This window comes from Microchirus variegatus (genome assembly GCF_963457635.1).
Source record: "Microchirus variegatus genome assembly, chromosome: 5".
NCBI lineage: Eukaryota > Metazoa > Chordata > Actinopteri > Pleuronectiformes > Soleidae > Microchirus > Microchirus variegatus.
In genome coordinates, this window is record NC_139806.1 from 15,134,114 (window position 1) to 15,160,521 (window position 26,408).

Here is a 26,408-nt window from a genome sequence, read left to right on the forward strand (position 1 = left end):
CCACATTAACCATATGTTCTTCTGTTGGAAAAACAAATGAACTTAAACCTAAACCTTTGAAATATCATCGCTCTATGTCGGTCCAACACCCTGCATGACCTTTCTGCCCTAGCCAGAATTGAAGGAGAGTGACATTTTCTTCTTAAGTTTAGACTTTCAGTTGTGATGGTAAGGAATGCATTATGTCAGTGTGTGTCCTCACAAAGATAGAAGTACAAAAGTGTGTGTGTGCATGCGTGCGTGCGAGTATGCAGCCTCCTCACTCTGTGGGTTAAGTAGAGCTGATCAGTGGACAGAGACAACAACAGAGTGCTATCTCAGAAAGGCAGACCTGTATGGACCACAGCCTCCTGTCTCCTTTAGAAACACAAAGTAGAGCACACACACACACACACACACACACACACACACACTGTTGTGTGCACACGCACACATGCTTTATGTGATGTGTCTGTGCACAAATGAACCCAGGCCTGATCTCAGGCAGAGCGAAACAGCATGGAGGAGGCACACTTTTATATAGGTCATATTTTCATATCACATTTTATAAATTCCAACCCATCTTCTCTTTGCTTGTTTACTCACCCCCACCCACCCCATCGCCCGCCCCCGCCTCCCTGAAGAAATGTGCCACATCTCTTCCTCTCCATTTCACCACCCCATCCGTGGGCTGCAGCCGGTGCATGTGGATGGCAAAAACGTGTAAACGTCTTGCGGAAAAGAAAACGTGAGGAGGGGGTGGAGGAGGAGCCGTTCCTCCCCCTGGCCTGATTTTCAGGGCTGCCCCCTTATGGTCGACCAGAATAATCATTAGTCGGCAAGATTTCATCATGGTTATTTATTCAACGACCAAAAAAAACAACAACTGGAAACTCTATTGGAAGCTGCAACTTGTCAAAATGAAATAAAAAAACTATATGGCTGCACCATGCATGGCTTTAATTTGAAAGGGCAGACACAGGAAGTGTGGTCACACTATGCAGTTTGAGTCAGGTACAAAGTCCAAAGTTTGGGAAAATGTTGTCCAGTTTGTAAAAAGAAACAAAACAATATCAGACCTTCAAATGTAGAGCTAAATGTCTGCAGTCTTTTATTTTCTAAATTCAGAGCTATCTGGACATGTATCTGGCATTTTTGTTACATTTTACTTCTGTGCACTTCATCTTTCAACTTTTAATTCAGTCTAAATACTGCAAAATTGTTTATGGTTAATGTTAAACTACTGTGTAAGATGGTAAAATTGGGAAAACTTGAGAAACAGACTCATGTGATGTGACACGATGGTGTGATTAAAGCATTTCTGATCCAAGCACCAGCATCACAACAACTCCAAATTAAAGCATGGGCTGTTTCATGTGCGCAGCGTCTCATTCGGAGGAATTCACGCCAACATGAAATTTACACTTTTGACTTTTATGAGACCCAAACAACACAACAAACACGGCTCAACTGTGATCACACACACAGATCTATACGGACCCACATTCTCACTGGACACATGCAGGGATAGATGTCAGAGAAAACGTGACAGTGGTGGATTCTCCCCTACCCCTTCTTTTCCTTGCCTCCTCAAATCTGCCCACCCACTTTTCCTCCCCCGTATTTTCCCTCTCCTCACCCAGCTCCTCCGCCCACCCACAGCAAGCACTGAATTATACATCAGAGATCTTTCTCTTCCTTTCTCTCCTCTCTCGCAAATCATCTCGCTACCCTTGTCTTCATGGGACAAAAATGACCTGTTAACATATAGATGATAAACTCGTGTGTGCATTTGCTGAGAGTTGATTCAAAATGAAGATTTCTGGGCTCGGCTCGATGATTTTCCTGATACAAGTCTTTTGTGTGGGCTTTTGCGGGCGCTCTGGCTACTGTAGAAAGACAACATCCTGACTCTAAAGCAGGCGCATCCCCGTCTCTCGCACCTCGCGTTGCCATGGAGACAAAAGTTTAGCAGTGGTCACGGCAATGTATGTAGGTCAGAATAGGACACCTCTCAAAAACATTTTAAAAAAACAGCGCAGCAGAGTGAACATGTTCATTAGATGTTGAAAGGAGCAGAAAGTTGTGATAACGAGCAGCTCTGATTCGAGAATACAGCTCAAACAAATCAAGAGGAAAGTACAGCAAGTGTTTGCAGTGGAAATAAACACGGGCATTTCACTGGGATTTGAGGCTTTTTTTCAGGCTGCCAGAACAACAAGCATGACTGTGTATCAGAGACGTCTTTCTCTCAGCAGCCTAATTAGTGTGTTGATTCTCAGAGAATGCATGAGATCAGTAAAGACAAGGATCTATTATCTTTATAAAAAAAAAAAAAAAATGCAGCCCTGAACTGGGTCACTGCCGATACAGTTACAAAGCACTTCTTCAACAGGAAGGAAACTGTGAAGCTTCTGTGTAATTCTTCCCCTTAAAATGCGATTAATTCTCGACCGCGTGGCCCTTCCTGTGACACGTTATTTTCAGTGTGTCCACGGAAGTGCATCGACCCGTGCCTATCTGATCAGCATCTTCGCATTCAGTCAGCACATTCTCTCCCCATGGCAATCTGGAATGCCAAGCTAAAATTAAAACCTCTCTCTTCTTTTTTTTTTTTCATCGAAAATAACCGTCGCTGGCTTTTATCTCTCCTTTTGTCTTTATCTCTCCCACTCCCTCTCACTGCCTCCACACCCTCGCTGCTTTCCCTCTCCATTGGGGACCAGAAAGACGTTTGCTTTAATTACTGAAGCACTTTTCACACCGGGCCGAGAAAGACAGAGATGCACTTCAGACACCCACACTCGCCCACCATCATGCTCCCGGCATTCCTGTACTGCTTTTCATGCCTATATCCTCTCTAGTGTGTGTGCAATTGGCTTGTATTAAATTTTGTAAAGACTTCACTTTACCAAAAAACATAATTAAGCAATGTTCTTGATGCAGTGTGATGGAAATGTGTTTGGATTGAAGGGCACAGAGTCGGCAGATAAGTCCTTAATAAACTCATCTGCCTTTCACATGGAGAGGAACAGGGTCTGCAGGGAAAGTAGAGCAAATCGTGACCGGCTGGTACAGTGACTGACTTAGAAGCAGTTGAGAATAAAAGAGAGGGAGGTTGTTCATTTTTAGCTGGATCCCCTTTGCTTCACGTGTGCTCCCCTTTCCTCGCTCTCTAAATCCGACACTGGCTTTTAAAGCCCACGACTTTTATTACACTGAACAATCCCTCACTTGCATTGAAATGTAATTATCCACTACATTCGTGCGGGTAGACTTACATCTGCGATTGCTCTGTAATTAATTCATTGTGACCTCTATTTAGCAGCACTTGTTGCATACGTCTTAAACAGCAGCTAATGCATTTACCACTTTATGTGAGTGGCTAACTCTCAGATTTTAAAAGGGACATATACCCTATTTCTCCAAGTTAACCTAGTTCCCTGGTGTCCTAATGAACATGTCTGTGACATGCTTTGGTCAAAATACCATAAGGATGAAGCACCACAGCAGTTCAATCACCCTGTCAAAACAGCCCTGTTCAGAACGCTCTGTTTAGTAGTATCTCTTTAGGTCCACCTTAAAAAAAAGTAAAACGAAACTTAAGGGACAGGAAATGACATCAGCCACAGAAGCTACTGGGAGCTAACAGCAGTTAGCATTTGTCCAGCAACTGGACAGATAAATCCTCTGAGGCTGGAAGTTTGTGTATGAGTCTGTGCTACACTGTGGAGCCAAGAATAGAACGTTTCGCGGACTTCCGGTTTTTCGGATACTGTTGCCCTCGCCAGCACTCTTGGGTGTTTTATGGAGCTCCGCGAGACAACAATTCCAGGAATTTAGCGTATTGTGATGTCCCAATGAGTGCGGAAGTTAACACTGCATGTTTAATCTCCTATACTTAGACTGAGGAGGATCACAAAAACATGAGTCATCTTTTTTTCCCACTTGGCCATCTGATAGGACCTCCAGAGTCCCAAATATAAGGATTTAAATGATTAGAAAGTTGATTTTGACTAATATGGGACAGCGTATTTTACTGCATGGACTGACATGAAAAAGTTTGTACCAACCAGAGCCGAAACAGAGACAACTACGTCAATCATGTCACACAACTCAAAGTGCATGGAAAGCTAGAAATAAAGATTTTTGGCCGCAGATGGAGAATCCACCAAGGGAAACAGAGAAGTAGGGGAAGCAGAAAAGGAAGCCAGTGTGTCTGGCTGCTGAAGGATTCTCCCGTGGGATGAGGAAGTGGGACAGGAGGACAGACCTGTGGAGGGTTCCAGCAGCACACTTACACAGTCCAGTCCATTCAGTGGGCCAGTAGCACAGGGAAGCCACAAAACTGTTAGAGGACAAAATAGCGATGGCACCTATGTCTGGTCCATGTGAGCTTTGAAAGGTTTATTTGGAAATGTTGCTATATCTCTCTTTTGAGGTTGTATATGTGAAAAAAACAAAACATATCGGTCTATCTGTAGCAAAAAGACTTCAACGGGTCAGTGTGCTAATGTGGATACAGACACAGATGATTTGACTTCATCCTATACTGGTCCACATTCATTAAATATCACGTGTTTTCACATGTCATGCTAGACAACACTAATATTTATCTATTGCCATTTATACTTGGAGTTTGTAGAGAGAAGTAGAGGCTTAAACTCTTCTGTACAGCGCACAGCTACTGCAGCTGTAGGCACGTCAGTTTCCATAACAACCTGAAATGATATATATATATATATATATATATATATATATATATATATATATATATATATATATATATATATATATATATATAACCCAAAGAACTTAAACTAATTTATTCTTGAAGTTTGGTTGCATGAAAGAAAGTCTGTTCATCTCTTTCTGCTACTGATATACAATAACAAACATCTAACTGCAGCCAAAGATGTGCTGAAATGTACACAATTTGATACCAATTATTGTCACTGCAGACAAAATCATTGGCTATGCAGCAAACGTCCTCATAACTGATGTAGTTAACCTCGTTGCTGCCACTTCAGTCCCGTTTAGAAGAAAAAGCCTGTCGACAGTGGCGGTAACATCATCTGTTTAGGTGGCAGTGTTCCAGTGAAAGGTGGTTAACTGCTTTTTTAGGTGCTGCCTAATTTTCTTGATCACCCTTGAAGAAGTTTCCACACCTTGAGTGGAGTGTACCTGTGGTACACTTCATTTGAATGGACTGATACAGAAAAGGCAAATATCTATCAGAGTTTTAGAGTAAGCCACCGAGTGATCACAACACCATTTTAAGGATAATCTCGCACAGAAACTGTGTGCATCATTTGTAATACAGGAAGACTGATGACTCAGTTGGAACAATGCATTGGGGTGAGTTTTGATTTGATCATTCAGCAATTATTGATTATGATTATTCCGTATTAGCTATTAAGGCAAGTTCTCACACAGTTACTAAATAAATCTTTCATCACTCACTCATCTACTGCTTTATCCTCCCTCCACATGAGGATCGCTGGTGCCAATCCCAGCCGACATAGGGTGAAAGGTGGGGTACACCTTGGACAGGCTGCCATCACAGGGCCACATGGAGACAAAAAAACCATCCACTCACACTCAAACACCTATGGTCAATTTAGAGAGTCCTATGTGCCTAATCCCCAAATCTGCATGTTTTTGGACTGTGGGAGGAAATGGAGAACATTGTTTTTGATTATTGGCTGCACTGATTTCTAAAGACTGGTATTGGCATCAGCCAAATGAAAAAAACCCGATCAGTCGTCCTCTAAATTGTAAGTGCAGAATTGTCTGTGAAGACACGTGCAGTGAACAGATTCAACACCTCAACAGCATCCACTGTTGGTGGTCATATAACATGTAGATTGATTGAAAGAGCCACATGTCACACTAACCACAGCCTCTAGTATAATATGATCCTTTCACAGGTTATTTCTCTGACTGGGTTACAGAGTTAAAATTTATGTCTCTGACTGCATTCTACAATAATCTTTAAATCCTGCAGCAATTATCGCTGTGCTCTGTTTGAATCAGCAATAAGACAGCAATGCTCATCTTTCCTCGATCTTTTTCTTCTCTGTATCTTCACACAAACCCCAATCCAGGACTCATTTGGAACGAGATGATAAAACTGTTCTTTAACTACGCCTCTACTGTCTCATTAAGTGTCGAGCCTTCACAGTCAGGCAGCCAGAGCTGCAGAGTCAGGGGAACAAGTGATGGGTTTGAGCCCAGTGTAGTGTGAAGGTACTTTGTGTGAGGGAGGAGAGGAGTAACTGGATCCACATTAAAACAGCGAGAACTGCAGAAAATTAACAAAGCAGGTGTAGCAGCCAATGCCTTCTTTGTTTTCCCCACACATGTACCCATGCATGTATAGTATGTCACTGTGTGTGCAGCCTGTAAAGCCCACTGAGTTTGCCTCAACTCAGTTATTTAAAAACATTGTGACTCTGACAAACGGGAGTTTCATCAGCAGGAACCTTAATGTGTTTCCACAAAATAATCATGCATGTCCATATCTCGTGTGTAAAAGATAACAAAAATAACACTTTCAAGGAGATTAGGAGCTCCATAGAGAGAGGAGTTGCACCTTACACTAACTGAGAACAGTGAGGAGGAGTTAAAATGTCAGTTACAGTGCGACTGTGGCTGAAAACGATCAGGGACTAATTAGCCTCCTTTATATTATACCCTATTGCTCTAAGTTAACCTAGTTCTCTGGTGTCCTAATGAACATGTCTGTGACATGCTTTGGTCAAAATATGTTAAGGATGAAGCACCACAGCAGTTCAATCACCCTGCCAAAAGAGCCCTGTTCAGAACGCTTGGTTTTGAGTGCCTGTCTCTTTAAATGCAAATGAGACACAGGAAACTATGTCAGTGTCACAGTGGCTCCGGCAGCTAACAGCAGTTAGCATTTGGAAAAGCCATCATTTGCCGACTCCAGCCTACACATTGCCAATATATAAACAATTTATCCACTGGGCATGTAAATCCTCTGAGGCTGGAAGTTTGTGTAGAACTCTGTGCTGCACTGTGGAGCCAAGAATAGAACACTTCGCGTACTTCCACTCTTCCCGATACTATTGCCCTTGTGCATTTGCACATATGTGACGCCATAATGCGTGCAAAAGTCAACATCACGTGTTTCATCTCCTGTACTTAGAATGAGGCGGACCACAAAAACATAAAAAAAACCCTAACCCAAAGGATTAAAATGATTAAAAAGTTGATTTTGCATTATATGTCCCCTGTAAAAAATTTAATATTGGTCGTAATGGTGGTACAGCTCAATGAATTCTCAAGTGGTACAAACGGGTGCATCCGCCCTGTCCAGACAACTCATTTCACACCGACTTGAAAACCACGGGATGTTGGAACACGAATACGACAGTCAACGCAAGCTTAAATAAAGCATTTTTAAAACCCCGCTCTCTGTCAACAAAGCTATTGTAGCAAGATGTAGTGCAGCTGGCATGTGGCCAGCGAGGAGTCTGTAAACAGAGTCAGTCCTGCAGCCAACATCATTTAGTAGACACCTCATACTGATTGTTCTGCTGGCAGTGCCAAACTATACAGAGCTGTGATAAAGTATAGCCACTCTTCTAAAACCCCTGCTGGTGTCACTGAAGACGTCTGCCATTTCAGGTCAGGATTTTCAGTATCTTCCAGGTGTTTTTCCTACGTTCCACCTGGTTGGACTGGACTCCCACCCTGACGGGAGTTGCAGACATTGTTGGAGTTGATGTTGAAATAATTGGAATGGGACCGAGTCACCACCAATGAGTCTTTAATTCAAAGTTAACAGCCGGAGGAATTCCCCGGCTGTGATGCGACCACAACACCACAAACAGTGTTCAAACTAGAATTACTGACTCACTGCAGTGTGCTTCTGCCAACCAGTCAAATTTCAGTTTCTATCCATGTTGTAGTGAATACTTTAAAGCAGAGGTCACAAACTTTTTGAGACCGAGAGCTACCTGAAGGGTAAATAATTACCACTTGAATGATTAATATTATGCATTCAATTGCATACACATTCATTCTAGTGCTTACTCCTAACAGTTATCAGTTTTTATAAACAATATCAATAATATTTTACTGTGATCATATGGATACATGCAAGTGAGGTGACGTGAAGTGAGCCCAGGAGCTCGCTGGCACCACGTTGGTGACCCCTACTTTAAAGCAATGTAACTGTTTGGTTATAATTCATGTAATTCTTATTGATTATGATCAACCATTTTACAGTCGTTTTGACACTACAGTGATGCAAGATGATACTGGTGATACTGGACCAATGTCCAAATCACACCTATTTTGAATTATGCACCTGGCCCTATGACATTTTTTCCACCCAGAACAAGCAAAGGTAGATGTAGACATGCTGCAAGATTTTCAAAATAAACCCCTTTAAGCTGCCAACAGCTTCATTTGGACAGAGGTGATTGGCTACCTGGATGGAAGGGAAGCATGTGTATGTACAGTATACATACATTATAGCTAGTAGGCTGAAACATTCAAAAGCAGTCGGTATTTGTAAGCAGTAATAAAACATTTCCCACCAAGATTTCGAAGAAGGAATTCCTCTCTTTCTCTCGGAGTGATCGAGTAGGGAAGAATGAACAATAAGTGTGAAGCCCAAGCTTTCTTCTTTAATGCGTATCGCAACTTAGGAAATCTGGAAAACTTAACACATTTGATGTGACTGAAGGTGTTTGACCATGTATTACACCTGGAGAAGATACACAGACAGACTTGGACACAAAATCTCGCATTCTGTTTCCAGCTTGATTAATTACAATTTTGATAATCGATTAATCGATTTGAAGCTTTTTTTCATTATTAAAACAAGATTTCTGATTGTTTTAGCTTCTTAAATGTGAATTCTTTCTTCGTTTCTTTGCTCCACGTAACGAGGAAATCATTTTGGTTTGTGGACAAAACGAGACATTCGAGAACATCGTCATTTCCAGGTTTGACAAACACTGATCAATGTTTTTTAACATTTTCTGACATTTTATGGACCAATCAATTAATCGAGTAAATAATCGACAGATTAATCAATTACGAAAATAATCGTTAATTGAAGCTCTGATTAATTGTAATGCACTTTTGGCTTTTTCAATGACATGTTTACTTGTTATTCTTTCTGTGAGTGTGCTACCACCAGCTTCTTCTTGTCTGCACATACGTTAGACAGTGTGTTCTGTTGTCCAAAACTGCTAAAAAATAATGTCATTTTTTTTTGTGGGTGTGAAATTTGTCTTAGTTATGGATGACAACATATTTTTACAGTTGCACTTTAGCCATAGTAATCCCGCGGACAGTAACTGCAAATAACAATAACAGAGCTAAATCCTCTGTACCTCATTACAAGCATCAAACCTGAAATAGAAAAAAAAAGCCAATCAACAGCCAAAAATACACTTCATTCCTTTTCATTGAAAACAATCAAATGCTCAGTGCAGTGAGCTGCGCTTATCTAGCCTTAAAATGTCACATCCAATTCAACAGACACTCAATAGCGTCCTGACTCATTCTAAGTATTGGTTGCTATTATTCAGGAGCTATTTTTGTGGTTAGCAGTCAATCCTGCAGGCACAACACGCAGCTCGTAGACTGTGCAGCAGTCTCTAATCACGTGCTCAAAACCAGGTCAGCTACAGCATTAGACTGTGGGATGAAGCTCTCCCTCTTTGGTCTCCTCAAATCCTCGTTCCTTTAATATTTAAGTGTTGCTTTAACTGGGAAGAGACATAAACTTTTCCCATGCAGTACAAGCTTCCTTGCTGTTATGCAGAGGAGAAAAAAAACTATATTTGGTAGAAGCAGGGACTGATACCTTCTCATCAGCAGGCTCAACACAGCCACTCCATCACTCCGTCACCCCTTCTGTTTGTTTGTGCTCTGCTTATCTGTCACTCTTTTTTTTTATCCTCAGTCTCTCCATCCACTTAACGTCATCACATCGGGTATTTTGGATTCAAGATGCTGCGATTGTTTTGCAAGAATTCAACGTGCCCCCAGGTTGTTGTTTTTCATAATTAAACGAGGAGCAACAATCTGGCTGCAATACAAACAACACGTTGCTCCAAAAATATTTCTCATTTACATATCCTCACTGTATGAATTAGTAAAACACTGATCACATACAGTATTCCCAAAGAATCTCAAGCTTGTGGAGTCACTTTAAACTTTTCTAAACATGCAAGACAGCAAAACTCCCCATTCCTTTACAGATGAGTAGCTTTATTTCCTCTAAATTTGAAGCAATGTAAAAATAAAGAGTCCTCTTTTTTTGCCATTTCTGCATAAGTGCATCATTTGGCAAGTGGTACAGTTATTTCTAGCCTTTGAATACCTCTCCGAACACAATGCAGAGGTTCAGAGAGACATCAAATTGAAGATTTAATAGGATCAGAGGAGGGGGATGAAAGAATCACTGATTTCACATGGACACATCCATATCATTCATGTAAGTAGGTCAACAAAAATTCTGTTTTTTTTATGCTGCAGGAAAAAGGTCAGGCGAAAAAAAAGTCAATCTGCTCAAAGGACTTGATGTTCAATCGTCAAATACTGCAGCCTAACTTAGAGATAAAATCAGACGTTGTCGTTCAAACTATTAAACTATATGCAGATTGATATTGTTTTGATGTTTATGAGAACAAACAAATGTGCTTACATTATAATTTGCACATTTACTGTGCATCGTATAAGAGCTGCTGACAGAACAAAGACTTAAAGTTCATGTAACAACCCTGCAGTTTCATTTAGATTTCAGTAAACAGAAGAGAGAACTTTCCCTCACTGAGCACCTCTTGTCTGATGATAGCAGGATGGGATGCACCACACTGTCACCTAGTTTCCATGGTAACCTGTTTCTATGGAAACAGGCCCTGGAACAGACTCAGGAGTCGGGTGGTGGAGATTTTGTTGCCGGAGAGGCAGAAAGAGAGGTGAGGATGGATGAAAAAAAAAACAGTGAGAGAAAACACGAAGAAGTGGAAAATTTGGTGTAAGTGTTCTCACATGGAGTATGAGCAATTCTCCATGCTTGTTACCAAAGGTGCTCAGCTCATGAACAGCTGCTTTATTAATGTGGGATGTTTATATTGTAGTATTCCAGACTTTGATAAGTAACATATTGCAGAGAAGAAGAGAACAGCCACATTGAGATTCATTTCACTCATCTGATGGCCATAAACAACAAACATTACATTACCACAATGGTGGCTGATGGATGACACACAACTGCATCAAACAGTTACATGAGAATCTATGGTGCAATCAATGCAAGAATTAAATAGAATAACAGCCTTTTTGATTTCTCTTCAGTGGTTTATGAATATCGGCAAGTCTTACAGTGAGAGTTAAGGGTCTGTTCATCCTGTAGTTCAGATTTTTTTTAATTTTATTTTTTTTTAAATGTCATAATAATCACAAAAGATCAGAGGCTAATTTGACAAGTGAAGGGCTTAAAAACAACTTGATGTGTGTGTTACAGAAGGAAAAACATAAAAAGACAGAGCTCGGTGTCAACAGGTAAATCATAGCTTGACACACTCATTTCCAGATGCCTGAATAAAGGAGGCTGTTTCCCAGAAATTGCAGACTGATGAGATGCTAGACTACATCTGATTTCCCGTAACATTTCCTCCACACACACACACACACACACACCACCCCCCTCATCTCATCTCCATTTCGCTCTCTAATCTTTCCCTGGTTGAGGTTGGACTGCAGCCTGCTGGATTACTGCTGTTATATAGCGAGCCTTTGTGGACTACAGTAAGACAATATGGGTAATAAGTGACGGAGAGCACCATCGGACAGATGGATGCACAGATATTATCTTAGTCCACCACACTGCCAAACTGCATCGACTGTCTACAGGGCAGCTGCGGCACAAGCACAAGTCTGTGGAATTTACACAGAGCTGAGAAACAAGATGCACAAACAGAAGTGAGCGTCTAACTTTGTGCTCGTGCGCCCCCGACCAAATGCTCACACGTCACGCCGTCAACTTTATTTCGACAGTGTTGCCGTGCAACGCCGTTTCAAGTCTTTGTGCTACGTCAACCACGTCTGATGAGCGAGTGTCTGAAGTGAGGACAAGAAAATACTGTTTCTTTAGAGTAACTATTTTTATAAATAGACAGGTGCAGGTCACATCTGTAAGCATCAACATAGCGCTATTCTAATGGGAAATCTAATTTCTTAATCTCCTTTTGTGTATTCAAATTAGGATGTCTAGACTGAACTTGCACCTTCTTACAACATCCGCAGGGAGTCGGCTCCCCGATACCTGCAGTAGACAAAGAGGTGTGATAATACGGCCTGGAAAGTCAGACTCCTTTGTCTTGTAGGAATGCAAAATGGGAGTTGCTTAGGTATAAATGTTTCGGGCTCACTATGCTCCGAGTCTTTCTCCAGCTACGATCACTTGTGTTCAGATTGTCTTTTTCTTTGCAAAGAAAATAAAACCTTGTCGGCCAACAGGAGTCTCTATTTCATTCTTCACCAGCAGCAGAGCATTTCCACAACACTGGGGAAATTGCAAATTTCCGAGGCTCCAAAATGTATTCGATTCTCATGGAAGATGTTACAATTGGTTGCCACTTGGTTCCAATGTAGACTTAATGAAAACATTTGAAAAAGCAGCAGTCAGGATCTATTATAAGTGAACCCTTTTAGCATTCATTTTTCCTCAAATTGTTTTTTTTTTGCTATTTGCTAATAAGGCTAATGACAAAACCCCCCAAATTATCCACAAATACAAAAGCAGAAACCGTCTTGTTTCAGCAAAACCTTAGCATCAAGACGCTCTTTTAACAAGACTATGAAAGAAGTCATTTATATCCCACTTTTTTTTTACAACTGATGGGAGGAAAAGAGCAGGTAAGAGAAAGGAGAGAGGAAGCCACGCACGCGCTGTAAACAAAAGCAGGGAGAACATTTCATGGTCAAACACGCTGCATAATGAAGTAAACAGTGGATAAAAGGTTTGCAACTTATGGAAACACATCTCTGTGTTATTTCATTATAACAAGATTGTTTTTTTTCCCCTTGAAGTTGGCTTTATTAATGGATTGACACAGGATGCCTGCATCCGGGAAATTGATAAACAGGTTAACCCACAGCCCCTGGGTCAGGCATGTTCAGGTGGACTTGCAAGAGGTTTCAATGATTTCAGGTGGGTTAGATGAAGGACGATGAAGGAACAAAGCATTATTATAAACTATTAAGAATCAAATCTCTCCCTTTGACTCAAACGGAGGGAGTGAGGCTTCATGAGTTCACGCCGAGCAAAGAGGCAGTGAAAGGTATCCTATATTTATCACACATTAGTCACTGTCAGTATAAATCCACTTGACCATCGCAGCATCCAGAGATTTTTTAAGTTTCTTTGGCAGGCAGATATCTGAAGAACTTTATCCTTCAGCATAGCATCTCTTCTTCAAAGACGCATGACTTTGCCGATGCGCTCAAGATAAAACTGTACACATGTTCAGTGATGGATGACAATAATCAATCGTCATTAACACAAACACACAGCAGTGTGCAGGAGGAACCCATGCTTTCACGAGCAGAGATGCCTCTGGATGCCTTCCTAAGACGTTACAAGCACCGTCAGTGCTTTCCTCTTGCAGCTCAGTCAAACTGAGGAGCAACATCCCTCCATGATGTAGACATATTGCGACAATGGATCAATAAAGCCAACTTTAAGGTAAAAATAGATCATGTTGCAATGAGAAACAAATTGTGAAGACGGTATTGAAGGAGTTTGATTTCATGAGCTGCATGGGAGTAAAACACAGCCCTACTTCCATTTGACTCAAAAAACGTGAGAGTGCTGGCGAGGGCAATAGTATCCGGAAGAGCGGAAATCCGCAAAGTGTCCTATAGTTCTACGCAAACTTCCAGCCTCAGAGGATTTACGTTTCCAGTGGATACATTTTATATATATATGATGGCAATGTGCCGGCTAGAGTCGGCAAATGATGGCTTTTCCAAACGCTAACTGCTGTTAGCTGCCGGAGCGTCAGTGACGCTGAGGTAGTTTCCTGTGTCATTTCCATTTAAAGAGACAGGCACTCAAAATCGAGCGTTCTGAACAGGGCTGTTTTGGCAGGGTGATTGAACTGCTGTGGTGCTTAATCCTTAAGGTATGTTGACCATGTCACAGCCATGTTCTTTAGTACACCAACTGGTGGCACAGAACAGCCATAATGACATTTTCTCTCCTCAGGTACGTACAACAATACAATACAGTGCGTGCGTGTGTGAAGTTTGCTGCCAAACGCCTGCTGACAGCTGCTGGCAGCTACTGCGTTGTCGAAGCATAAGTCCCTGTCACAGTCTTTAGACTTCTTCCAGCATGGGAGGTGTCAGTTAAATGAATGTATAATGACGTGGAGGTTGTCAAGAGGCAGTTTAGTTCAGTGCCGTGCTGCTGACTCAAAGAGAGCAGAGAGACGAGTCCCTCAGATCTCAATGGAACGACAAACAGCAGAGCCATGACAACAGAGGGCACAGAGTTACGGCTGTGTGTTTCGTGTCATGCAATGCGTTTCTCTTTCTCTGTGTCGCTATGTCTCTCCAGTGTGTGTGTTTGTCTTTGGCAGTATAGCGCCCAGCTGTTCAGCAGACAGATCCGTGCACATCTGGCTGTGTGCTTTGGCCTGGAGTTTAGCAGATGAAAAACAAAGAGTGGTGGTAATTCAGTGGCAGAAAAACTCATGAGAAATTCATGAGAAATTAGATGGGAGTTACAGAGAGAGATACATCTGCGGATGAGCTGGTTCTGAGACAGACCACGGCGCAAGATTGACATTTGCAATTTTACTTTTTGGGTAATAATAATAGGATCATGATTCATGATCCTAAGAGCTTAGGCTGCAAGTGAAATGAAGAACTGGATTTGATCAGGTACTCCGTCAAACTTCATGAAGAATTGATGCTATAACTTTATTTGAAAAACTAACACAGTTGAAAAGTTTGTTCCAAAGTGTAAGCATCGAGTTTGAGAGATGTTTACAATAAGCTGCATGTCTCTTCAATGTGACTGTACAATGTTCTAGTTAACAGTGAAGCACGATCAACTCAAGACATCTTTACTACTCGATTGTATCTACACAATTTAGATACCAGAAAGGCAGTGCTTGAAGTAGGCCTGGGTACTCTCCGGTTCCCAGTACCGGCACTTCTTAATTTGACTATTTTGAGTACTGGTACTTTTATTCGTTTACCGGTACTTCTCACGAGATGTCAGTATTCCGTTTAGGTTATCAGTCCAACTCATTATTGTGGCTCAGAGTGATCATTTCTCAGTGAGAAGAATATATTTTGTTTAAGTGTCCAAGAGTTTAAAAGTTAAGTTATATTTACTGACTTCTTTCCAAATTTGTGACCTGAGGTCAGCACAATAAAATGGACTATGAGCATAAAATGTAAATAATTGTTACCTCTGCCAAGGAGGTTATGTTTGCTTGTTTGTTTGTCTGTCTGTTAGTTAGCAACATAACTCGAAAAGTCACAGTCGGATTTGGATGAAATTTTCAGGAAATGTCCACAATGGGACCACGGACAAGTGATTACATTTTGGGCATGATCTGCAAACGCTATCACTGGTTACAACACTCACTGTCTGACCCAGGCACGTCGGCAGGGTGTATTTTGTAGGCACTGAGCTGCCTTGGCGGAGGTCTGCGCTCTCCGAGTGCTTTTCTAGTGTGGTTGTATGCAGTATTGACACATTATCAACACCGACTTTGCCAAGTACAACGTTTCCATTTGCACACTAAACAAAAGGGTCACTTAAATTATTTTAGTTGGGACACGGGATTTGCCTCATTTGGTACGTTTCAGGTAAATCTGAATAGGATATGAAACACTTAAAATAACACATTTGAACTTACTGATGTAGGCAGCAGTGAATCAATAACTCCAGTTGAGGATCTTGTGAGGAGAAAGTAGTTTTCAAACTTTGCAGCCAGAGGCTGTCTAATAGTGAGAAAACTCTAAAGCAGGCGTACATTTTAAGAGATGAGCCTTATGTTGATTGGCAAAATTTGTTTTCCCTTGTGACCCTGCTTAGAGCCATGCTGTCAGCGAGAGCAAGTGTCAGTAGGGATGGAGTCAGTGAATGTGTCAATACCTCATAAAACCTCACGCTTCAAAAACTGAAATAACCCTAAAACGTCAATATATATATATATATATACACACACACCTACAGTTTCTGGAATCCTTCAGCAAAAATGTGAGCAAATATAAACTCTTCCTCCACAACCACACATAAACCTACAGAAAATATTATCTAACAACAATATGGTGAAAACACTCTTGTATAACTAAACATGATTTTAAGAGCAAATTTAAATGTCTTTAAAAGTCAGTTTGCAGGAGTGTTTTTTTCCAGTGTCTCTTGCCTTTACTTTCTGATGACTGATGTGAGCGGATGAGTAACACGATCCGTTTGTACCTGCAGGAAACGGGTCTCTCTCTAAACAGAGAAAGTCAAACCTCATCCAAATCAGCCGCCTTTTCCCTGCTCCATCCATGGCAGTTACCATAGCTGTCTGTTCTGGTCCATTAGCTCAAAAGAGAGGAGGTCATTTTGGTCACTTGAAATGGAACCAGTATTATGTTGTGTGATTGTGTCCCAGCAGTGGAAAAGCTGTTTCTTATGAGTCTTCTGTGCATTCACTGTGGGACTGGAGTGTGGGCAGAGAAAAGATCACAAAGCTCAGCCATCGACTTGGACTGGCTTTCAGCGCAAAGTGAAAGGTTTGGGGAGAGGGAGAGAGTACAGTGGAGGAGAGAAAGCAACCTAACTGCAAGCTTGATTGATCTGCTGTGTAGAAGGAGGCCGTTTTCACAGTTGGCTGCAATCTATCTGTCCAGAAACACACTTTGCACACATGGTGCTGCAAACACATGAACACATGCCAATGCACAGAAACACAAACAAACCAGCTTTCTCCTGCAGTCACAATGAGACCTCTCATGTATCAGATTACCCAGATTATCCACTTACAAAAAAAAAGAATGTATAATGTGATCAACTTTGTTATATCAGAACAATGGTTTTTTTTTCCACACAATGAATGAGAGAATCCTCTCTGCCCTCCCCCTCTGCACTGACTGCACTCGACTCTGCAGTAATACCTCATGAACATAAGTCTGCATGTTTGCTTGCGTCCTTGATCTTTTAATGTGCAATAGAAGACAGATTACATTCTCTATAATGTGTAATTAGAGACACACATAATACCACGCAAGCTGATATTGCAGATGAAACTGGCTGCAGTCAGTCAACGACGCATGTAACGCAACACAGAGTGAATGTGTACATTTGTACGAATTAGAATAGATGCAGAACTTCACCTCCACAAACACTCCACAACTGCAATGATCACTTTCAACGGGAGAAACAAACAAGCACAGATATAAACAAAGCATGTGTTAAGCCTCCCATTCTTCCCTCCCTCCCTCCCCTCTGACTTTGAGAGGCCTTAATGAGAGAAAAGTGTCTCTATCGATTCTCTTGTATTCTAACACTGTGATCGAAGAACAAAAGAGAGGAATGATACGGATGGAGGAAGAGAGGAAGAGGGAGGGAGAACCCTATTGAACGAGCTTCCAGACACTGCAGCACCAAGAGAAAGAAGGCATGTGTGTATATATATACACACACACATATAAGTATACACGTGTGCATATATATATATACATACATATCTAGACACATACATATATATATATATATATATATATACACACACACATATACATTCATAGCAGTAGCAGTCTTTGTTAAACAAAGTTTTATTTACTCACTTAAATATAATGCTAGAAGAGTAATAATAATAATAACAAATCTATCAAATACTCAATGTATTTACTATGTCTTTTCAGCCCATTTCTAGCAATAAAGGCATCTTATTTTATCTTGAAAAACTGTTGTCCTGTCCAGCTACACCACGCTGTTATGTCACGCTATTTATGTAGCTGACACAACGATAACAAAATTGCACTGTCATGAGCTGAACTTCACTGTACAACATGGATAAAACAGAGCTCACTCTTCTGTTCAGGGGCTCTGAGGCCTCCATACCTGGGCCCAATAATGAAAAATACAACTCTAACCGAAAAACACAAAGCAATAAAAAGTCAAAAGCGACACTTAATTAATCCCATGATTCTGCAACATTGACTAGGTAACTGAGAAGGAGACTCAAGCTTTTATTGTTTCTTCACTTATAGAACAAGACGTGTTTAACAGGTACTTGAACTTGCTGACAAGGCTGTGAGTGCACAAATACAGTCTGATTGACAAAAGCAGCAGTGTGACAAATCAAACTATAAAATGATCCAGAAAAGTTACTTCATTCACCTTTGAAATAGTTTATTTGCAAGTATCGCACATATCTCTTTTCATATCTCCTGACCACACCTTTTCTCATTACCGGCCCGTTGTCTACAGTGCTGCTCATCCCTCTCGCCTATATTCACTTATTCCAATTAATGATCTTCCTCCTGCAGGCATCCATTGTTGCCATAGGAACAGTGCTCTGTAGTCCATATTGGTAGTCTAGGCAACAGTGAGCTGGGCAGGACATTCTGTGTATGTGTGTGTGTGTGTGTGTGTGTGTGTGTGTGTGTGTGTGTGTGTGTGTGTGTGTGTGTGTGTGTGTGTGTGAATGAGTACATGCACGTGTCACATCTTTACTCAATTTTGGGTTGGCACCTTCCTATGGCTTGTGTATAGATTTTACTGTACTGAGGATAAAGTCAGTCCAGTGCAATCAGGTGCACAGATTAAACGACAGACCACAGGATTAAAAACTGTGTGTGTGTGTGTGTGAGTGAGTGAGAGAGACTTACTGTAAGAGAGCATTAAATCATGCAGTCATATTCATGAGACTTATAACCGACTCATATTTAACACAATTGCATCTGTCCACCCATGTCAGCAAATTACTGGACACATCATCTATATATATATATACACACACGGGGTCAGTTTTGTGAGAGTCTGTGAGTGCAACGGTGACCTTACATCTGGCTCCAGGGGCTTCCCTATTCACAGCTGGGATAAACCTTAATGCTGGATTAACGACAGCATCCACAGAGAAAGAGTGAGCACAGGTTGAAGAGTGTGGGAGGAGGACAGGGGGATGAAATCAGGAAAGAAGACAAGAAGGAAAACATACTAGATCTAATAATATACTTTTTTATCTCTCTCTCCCCCCCCACCCCTACTTAAATTTTAATAAAGTGTGATATTGAAAGAATACGTGCTAAACATGGCGCAGGGCACAAAATAAATATACACAGCATGGATGCATCGTTGGTGGTGGTGGTGGTGGTGTGTGTGTGTGTGCGTGTGGCAGGCCATCTGCCAGTGTGAGCATCGGGTGCATACAGTATACGACTGAGCACGTGCAGAGAATCAAGCCAGTGGAAATCTCTAGAGAGTGCGGAGGCCTCAGCAAACGCACACTCACTTTCTCACACACACAAACATGGATACACAGGAATATTAATTTTAACCTGTATGTGAATGCACACGCAAGCACCGCAATAAAGGCAAACCTACACATGAAGAAAATGCATACTGATCCCATCCCCACACCGCTGCACATGCGCAACCAGGATTGTAATCTCCCACCTCCACACGTGCGTTCCACTACTCTACTGTCCCTCTATTTGAAATGGAGAGCAGAGGTTTCATTGGGCCAGCACCCTCTTTCTTTCTCCCTCACACACAAACATATGATTCATAGAGGCATTTGCACACAAAAACATGCATATACGAATACTGTATACATAATGTACAGAAAAAAGCACATCCATGTGCCAAAACGTCTGCAGCTTTAAAAGTTTAACTAACAAACAAAAGTGTGCTGTACAAAAGTACTTTTTCTAGTCTTTTTGCACAAACACAGACAAAGGTGCAAAGAGGTGAGAATAGAGGGGATTGGTTTAATCCACTTTTTCCTGATACAAAATGTTCCTACAGCAATGACAACATGCAGACAACACAGACACACAGGTTGTCGTTTATTTATATATATATATCATTTTGTGTGCACACTATCAGTATGTGCGTGTGCGATAATATGACTGTTCCCCTGGGAGCGTCGTCTTCCAGGCAGGTGTCTAAGCTTCTTGGTAAGGTAAGCAGGGGGAGAACTCCCCACAGCAGGACACAAGAACAACAAATCAATGTCGTTAAAAGTGTCTCAGAAACACTCTCTGTCTGCATTAAATCCTCAGACAGGTGGGTGGGGTCATGTGTTTTCCAAGACATGGAGTCAGTGGAGGTGTGGATTCTTTGGAAATGTGTTTGCAGGATTAATATGGTCCAGACGAAAAACAAAATCAATACATATAAGCTTATATACGGTCTTTGTGTACGTAGTTTTCTCTTAATTAAAATCTCACGTGTGTTCATGTACCTTCGGCTTGTGTTAACTGGATTCTTCTCTTCACACAATATAATGCATGAAAAAAAAACAAAAAAAAAAACAATTATGTTAAATTAAGTGGATTAAATAATTGTGAGTAAAGACTGAAAACAGGTTCACGACTCTTACTGTTCTTCAGGATTTAAGGTGTGTCTCAAATATGGCCAAACTAGCTAAAATAAAACTTAGTTAAAGACCTGGTTGAACAACAATCTCCAGTTCAGTGTCCAAAAAGCAGACTCTATACATAGCCTAAGAGAAAAAGTCTCTACAAATCCCCTTTAACCACAGATTAATATTCACTTTTTCCAACATTTTAAGGAGACTAAAGGGCCCTATGTAGTGACTTGGGTTTGATTCCATCTGTGGTCTTTTGCTGCGTGTCTTCCCCTCTCTCTCTCTCTGCCCTCCTTTACGCTTCACTGTCCTATCCATTAAAGTTAAAAACCAAAAAAAAAATCCACCAAAACAATATCTTAAAAAAAAAAGTGTTAGTGTGAAATCAGCGAATGAGAGACTCACCATAGCAACAGTAGGAGTGATTCACACGGCGTGTCAGACTGTAAAATATCTCACACCTCAGTGCACCTTCCCTGACTGTGGGATTTTTGTTTGTGTGTCACGTTAAAAACAAAACAATTGTTATTACCCCCCATATAATAGAAGTGTGTGTTACTGACATAAAGAATAGTGCGATGGTTTCTGTTCAAGCTGTCATTTTCAAATCCGTCTTCTCAGTTCCTGCTTTTCTATACATTTCTATTTTGACACACGCAGGTATTTGTAGGGTATAATCTTGTTGTTTTTCATAAATCTTTCTCCCCTCACTCTCCTTTCCTCTCGTCTGGTACCTTCTTTCCATCGAGCTCATTAGCTTTCCGTCAGTCTTGGTTCCTCTCTACCAATCATATTAGACTCTCCTCCTCTTTTCCCCCCCCTTTTCCTTCCTTTCCCTTCAGTTTCTCCTACACTTTGTATTAAACAAAACGATTGTTCAGGGATCTCCTCCCCTCTCCTCTACTACTCTGCTTCTTCAGAGCTATTCCTCCTTATCACTTTATTTCCTCTCACTCCGATATCGCTCTTTTTTTTTTTTCTCCAGCATCCCAGAATGTTTTCTTGTGAGGAGTGAAAGGAAGCTCTGAACCCAACTCCCACATTCCTGAAAAAAAAAACACATGTAAACCGGAATCGTGACTGCTCTGCCTATACTGGCTGCTACAAGAGGGCAAACATACACCAGCGCAGAAGACTCACAAACATACTTCACACACACATATATACATCTTTCTTGTACACAAAGATGCATGACACTCGGAATGCAGAAGAAGCACAATAGGAACACAATCGTTCATTAACAGCAGTGAAGGGAAGCAGGTGAAACTCAAGTCAAGAAACTCAAGTCTTGTGACCGTGGCTTTCAAACATTTCTGCTTTGTGAGTTCATGCTGCTCGTCCTCTGAGGGAAGTCAAATCCCCCCCATCTGTCCTTAAAACACACTCGCTGATCCTTCTTTAATGCTTTCTTCCGTGAGAGGAAAATACTATGCGAGTGTATTATCAGAGGCATAAACAGCAGTATGTGCCTTTGCTTGTTTGATTTATTGTCCATTCCCCACTGGCCAAAAAAAGCTGTTCAAACCCAGGTTTAAATATATTTTTTTGTGATTAATCGCCATTCACTCTCAGGTCAAATGACTCTGTAACACTTTAGCACCAATTGGCATTGGTGGGAATGTAAGACTAAGATGAACATTATTCTTGCATCTTCAATTTAGAGAGCGATTCCTGTGAGCACTTACTCGTGAACGTTTGTACTTCTTATAACTCAGTACAGTGCTCAATCATTTTTATTTCATCATTTTGGCTCGACTCACTTGTTTTCCTGGTGAAATCAACACCACAGGACAAACAAACCACTGCAAAGTGTTGATCGCCCTCTTTGATTCAGGTTCACCTAAGTTTAGAGCTGAAATGATTCGTCGATTATTAATCAATTACTAAATTAATTGTCAACTATTTTTTATAATTGATTAATTGGTTTGAAACTTTTTGTTTATTTTTAAAACAAGATTTCTGATTGTTTTAGCTTCTTAAATGTGACTATTTTCTTTGTTTCTTTGCGCCACATAAATAAATAATTTTGGTTTGTGGACAAAAACAAGACATTTCCAGGTTTGACAAACACTGATCTACGTTTTTTAACATTTTATGACATTTTATGGACCAAACAATTAATCAAATAATAAAAAAAAATGTTTTAGTATGACAGAGGATTCGGGAAGGTCAAGCGATTGTTTAAATACTTTGGTAAGATAACATTTCTCAGGCATGCCCTCCTCCCAGGTACTGTATGCCTGTTTGTTAGATTAAACAAGACAGTAAATACATGTAACATATAATGCAAATAGAGTTTACCAGATGACTGCAAAGATTTTCAGATTAAGTTTAATTATTTCTCTACTGCTTGTCCTTTGAGCAACTCCCAGCTGACACTAGGCATAAGGCAGGGATCATCATGAAAAGCTCACCAGCTTTTCACGGTGTCTACAACAGAGACAACCAGTCTTAAATTAACCTCTCCCCAATATTTAAGTCAGAGAACATCCATAGTAAGTAACTCAACAGTGAGGTTTAGTATAACCATGATTTGAACTTGACCCTGTGTAGCCACAGCTGAAAATGGCACATCAAAAAAACATTGAAGTCCAGCCATTTTAAGGGGTGCAAACGGGAGGAAATGCTTGAAATAAACTACCACATAATAGAATGAGATTTGATAAAGTGTTTGATAAAACATTGCATAATTTTCCACTTGTTGAATGCCATCAAACTTCTGCCCACATAACTTCTAATGTCAAATCATCAGCATAACACTTGCTGGTAGCAGAGCCCCAGTAACTTCATCAGAGGAATAAATCACCTGAAAAGTACCACAATATATTCATTTCTGTGATGTTTTTTCGGTTAAAAAAAAAGAAAAAAATAAGAAGTTTTAGTTGTACTTTGGTCTCTCTGGCTGGTTCTATGAAAATGATTCACTCAATACGACCTTTTCCTCTATTGCATTTACCTTGATTATGTATTCAGTGTGTGTGTTCAGCCCAAGCTATAACCATAATTATAAACTAAACTTTATATTACAACTCGTATAGAGGGGATCCAAACACTGCCGTCAGTACATCATGAGTAATTATTCCCACTCAGAGCTCGGGAGTCACCTAGTTGACTTGATACTAGTGTCCTCTTGTCTTATTGTGTCAAGGTCGAGGATGACTAATGGCTAAAACATCATCATTGTCACAGCGACAACAGTGATGCTTCGTGCTGCAGCTGAAGGACACTCACCGTCACGTAAGTCAACTGATGGGCTGCAGAGATGAAGTAGAAATGTAAAGTGGTTCTATTAGCGATTTCACCGTCAGGAAGCCATCACTTAAATGAACTAATTGCAGTTGTGTGAAAAAGGCTCTAGTTGTTTGCATAATACCAACAGTGAGGACTATAAAAGTGAACCAATCTTCAGACAATATTTAAACATGGCTTGTTTTCAAGAACGTTGCAGTTCTGCAAAGAAAGAAAAAAAAGGAAAAAAATCCTTGGCAGTCTTCCGAAAGAAAATCATCTCTCAACTTTTGTAAGATGAAAATAAATCAGGCTAACCAAGCTAATAAATGTCTGTTTTTTAAAGACTGTCCTGAAGGACTACATTAATGTCTGGAGGACATGGCATACAAAAACACATCCAAGAAGTTTGAAACAAATCAGAGCAACATTTTGCACAGGACAAAGTATTTTGGGGAAAAAAAATAGAACTGCAATTCTTTCCAAATATGCATTTGTATTATTCTGTATTGGAAAATCCAACCATTGTCGAACACCAAACCAATTTTTTTGTTAGTATGTCCTTTTCTTTTGACCTTTAAAGTGGTATTCTGAGGTTAGCACAGCACAGTGGTGCTTTATGGCCCTGGATTATTGTTATTAGGTGTGCAGTTAGAACACAGTCCATCCTTTGCACATGTGAATGTTCCAGTGTGTACTCTTTTACATGCTGTCAAACTGCTTCGTTATTTAGTTGTGCTTTTTTTCTTTTCCCAAAAATATTGTTAGCAGTTCAACATTACGACACTGAATCTAACCTAATGTGAATGTGTGTATAAATTTTATTTAGCTCTGGCAGGTTTGGAGAATTGTTTTGAGTGTACATACACTCACCGCTTACTCCTTTAGGTATTGTGTTCCTAATTAAGTGTCTAGAAGGTCTTCTGCTGCCGTAACCAGTGGTTACAAGTGGTTATTTAAGATACAGTTGCCTTTCTATCATCTTGAACCAGTCTGGCTACTCTCCTTGGACCTCTGGGTTAAAATGCTTTGCGGATGTCAAAGAACTGCCGCTCTGGCAGTTTTTTTTTTCCTTTTCTGTCCATTTTCTGTAAACCCTAGACATAGTTCCATTTAAAAAAAAAACAGATCAGCAGTACCTGAAATACCAACAACCACATTCAAAGTCACTAAATCACCCGTTTTCCCCCATTCTGATGCTCAGTCTGAAATTCAGCAGGTTTTGTTTGTCTCAGAGCTACAGCTGCCCATCTTTCCCTAACACAGAATACTAGGTCCTTTTGTGTATTCAAATTAGGATGTCTAGATTGAACTTGCACCTTCCTACAACATCCGCAGGGAGTCGGCTCCCCGATACCTACAGTAGACAAAGAGGTGTGAAAACATGGCCTGGAAAGGCAAACTCCTTTGTCTATTGGAGGAATGCGAAAGGGGAGTTGCTTAGGTATGAATGTTCATTTATTAATTATCTGATTAACTATTAGACAGAAGAAACACTAAAAAATACCTCAGTGAGTGCTTGGTGAATGAAGCAGGCGGTCTGAGGGGACACCTCCCAGGGGGACTTCTCCTCCACCATGATGGCGTCCAGTGTGGCCTTCTCGAGGACAACGTCAAAGGACGCACCGGGGAAGCAGAGTTGACGCACGTCCATCTGATGCCAGGTCATACCCGGGCAGTCGCTGTGCCTGGCGGCCATTGTACTTATGCACACCGAGGAGTAGTCTATGTTGGTGATGGACTGGTAACCAGCCATGTACATGTCACCACTCAAACTGCTGTTTCCACAACCTGAAAGACAAAACATGACAGAAAGAAGGAGGAGAAGGTTGAGAAAAAAAACTAATGGATGGAGAAAATAAGGATGAACAGAGACTGGAAATGGTGTCAAACGTCCAATATGTTTTTCAGAATGAGTAAACCATGGGTGTGATCAATATAGCAACGACGTGAATAAACTGCCAGCTGCTATTATGACAACAAATACTGCTATGTGACAGAGAGAGACACTGATGCACATACAAAGACAAACACTCACTCTTACACAATTTAGAGCATCCAATTAACCTCTACAATGTTATTGGACTATGTGAGGCAGACCCTTGTTCCGACATGGTCGCAAACCAGGCAAAAGCACCAACAATTACACCAACCGTGTGGCCATTAAGCAGACAGAACATACAAAGAACTTTCTTGACTGAACCATCTCTTAAAAACCAAAACAAAACACACATATTGACCTAATGTATGTGCCTCCTCCATCGCCTTCCTCTCACTTCTATCTTTTTCCTTTCCCTGTCTTCTCCTCTTCTCCACCCACTCATCCTCCTCCTCCTCCTCGATCTATGAGTCATCTGATCCAAAAGGTGAGATCCTGCATTCAGTAGACTATTTTCATCCTCTTCTTTCTACACAAGAGGCAACGTTCACTTTCCTATAGCCCTCATCTTGTATCGCTTATGCGATTTCACCTGGTGACAAGTGTAAAGTTAAAAAACCAGTTTAGATGAACAAAATTATATGTGTATATATTACCGCTTTAGGAGCTTTTCTGGCATAAACGCGGACCATGACAGGTCCAGTAGTCCTCGTGGAGAC

General features: G+C 40.8%; 1 protein-coding gene across 1 annotated transcript in view; it reads right to left on the reverse strand.

Moving 5' to 3' along the window:
- ece2a (endothelin converting enzyme 2a) overlaps positions 1 to 26,408 on the reverse strand; it is a gene marked incomplete at both ends in the record, with an annotated part of 65,823 nt that overhangs the window by 7,328 nt on the left and 32,087 nt on the right. Inside the window, one exon of the mRNA XM_083889548.1 lies at positions 25,318 to 25,601. Coding sequence (XP_083745674.1) covers positions 25,318 to 25,601 — 284 coding nt within the window. The remainder of the gene's footprint in view (positions 1 to 25,317; positions 25,602 to 26,408) is intronic.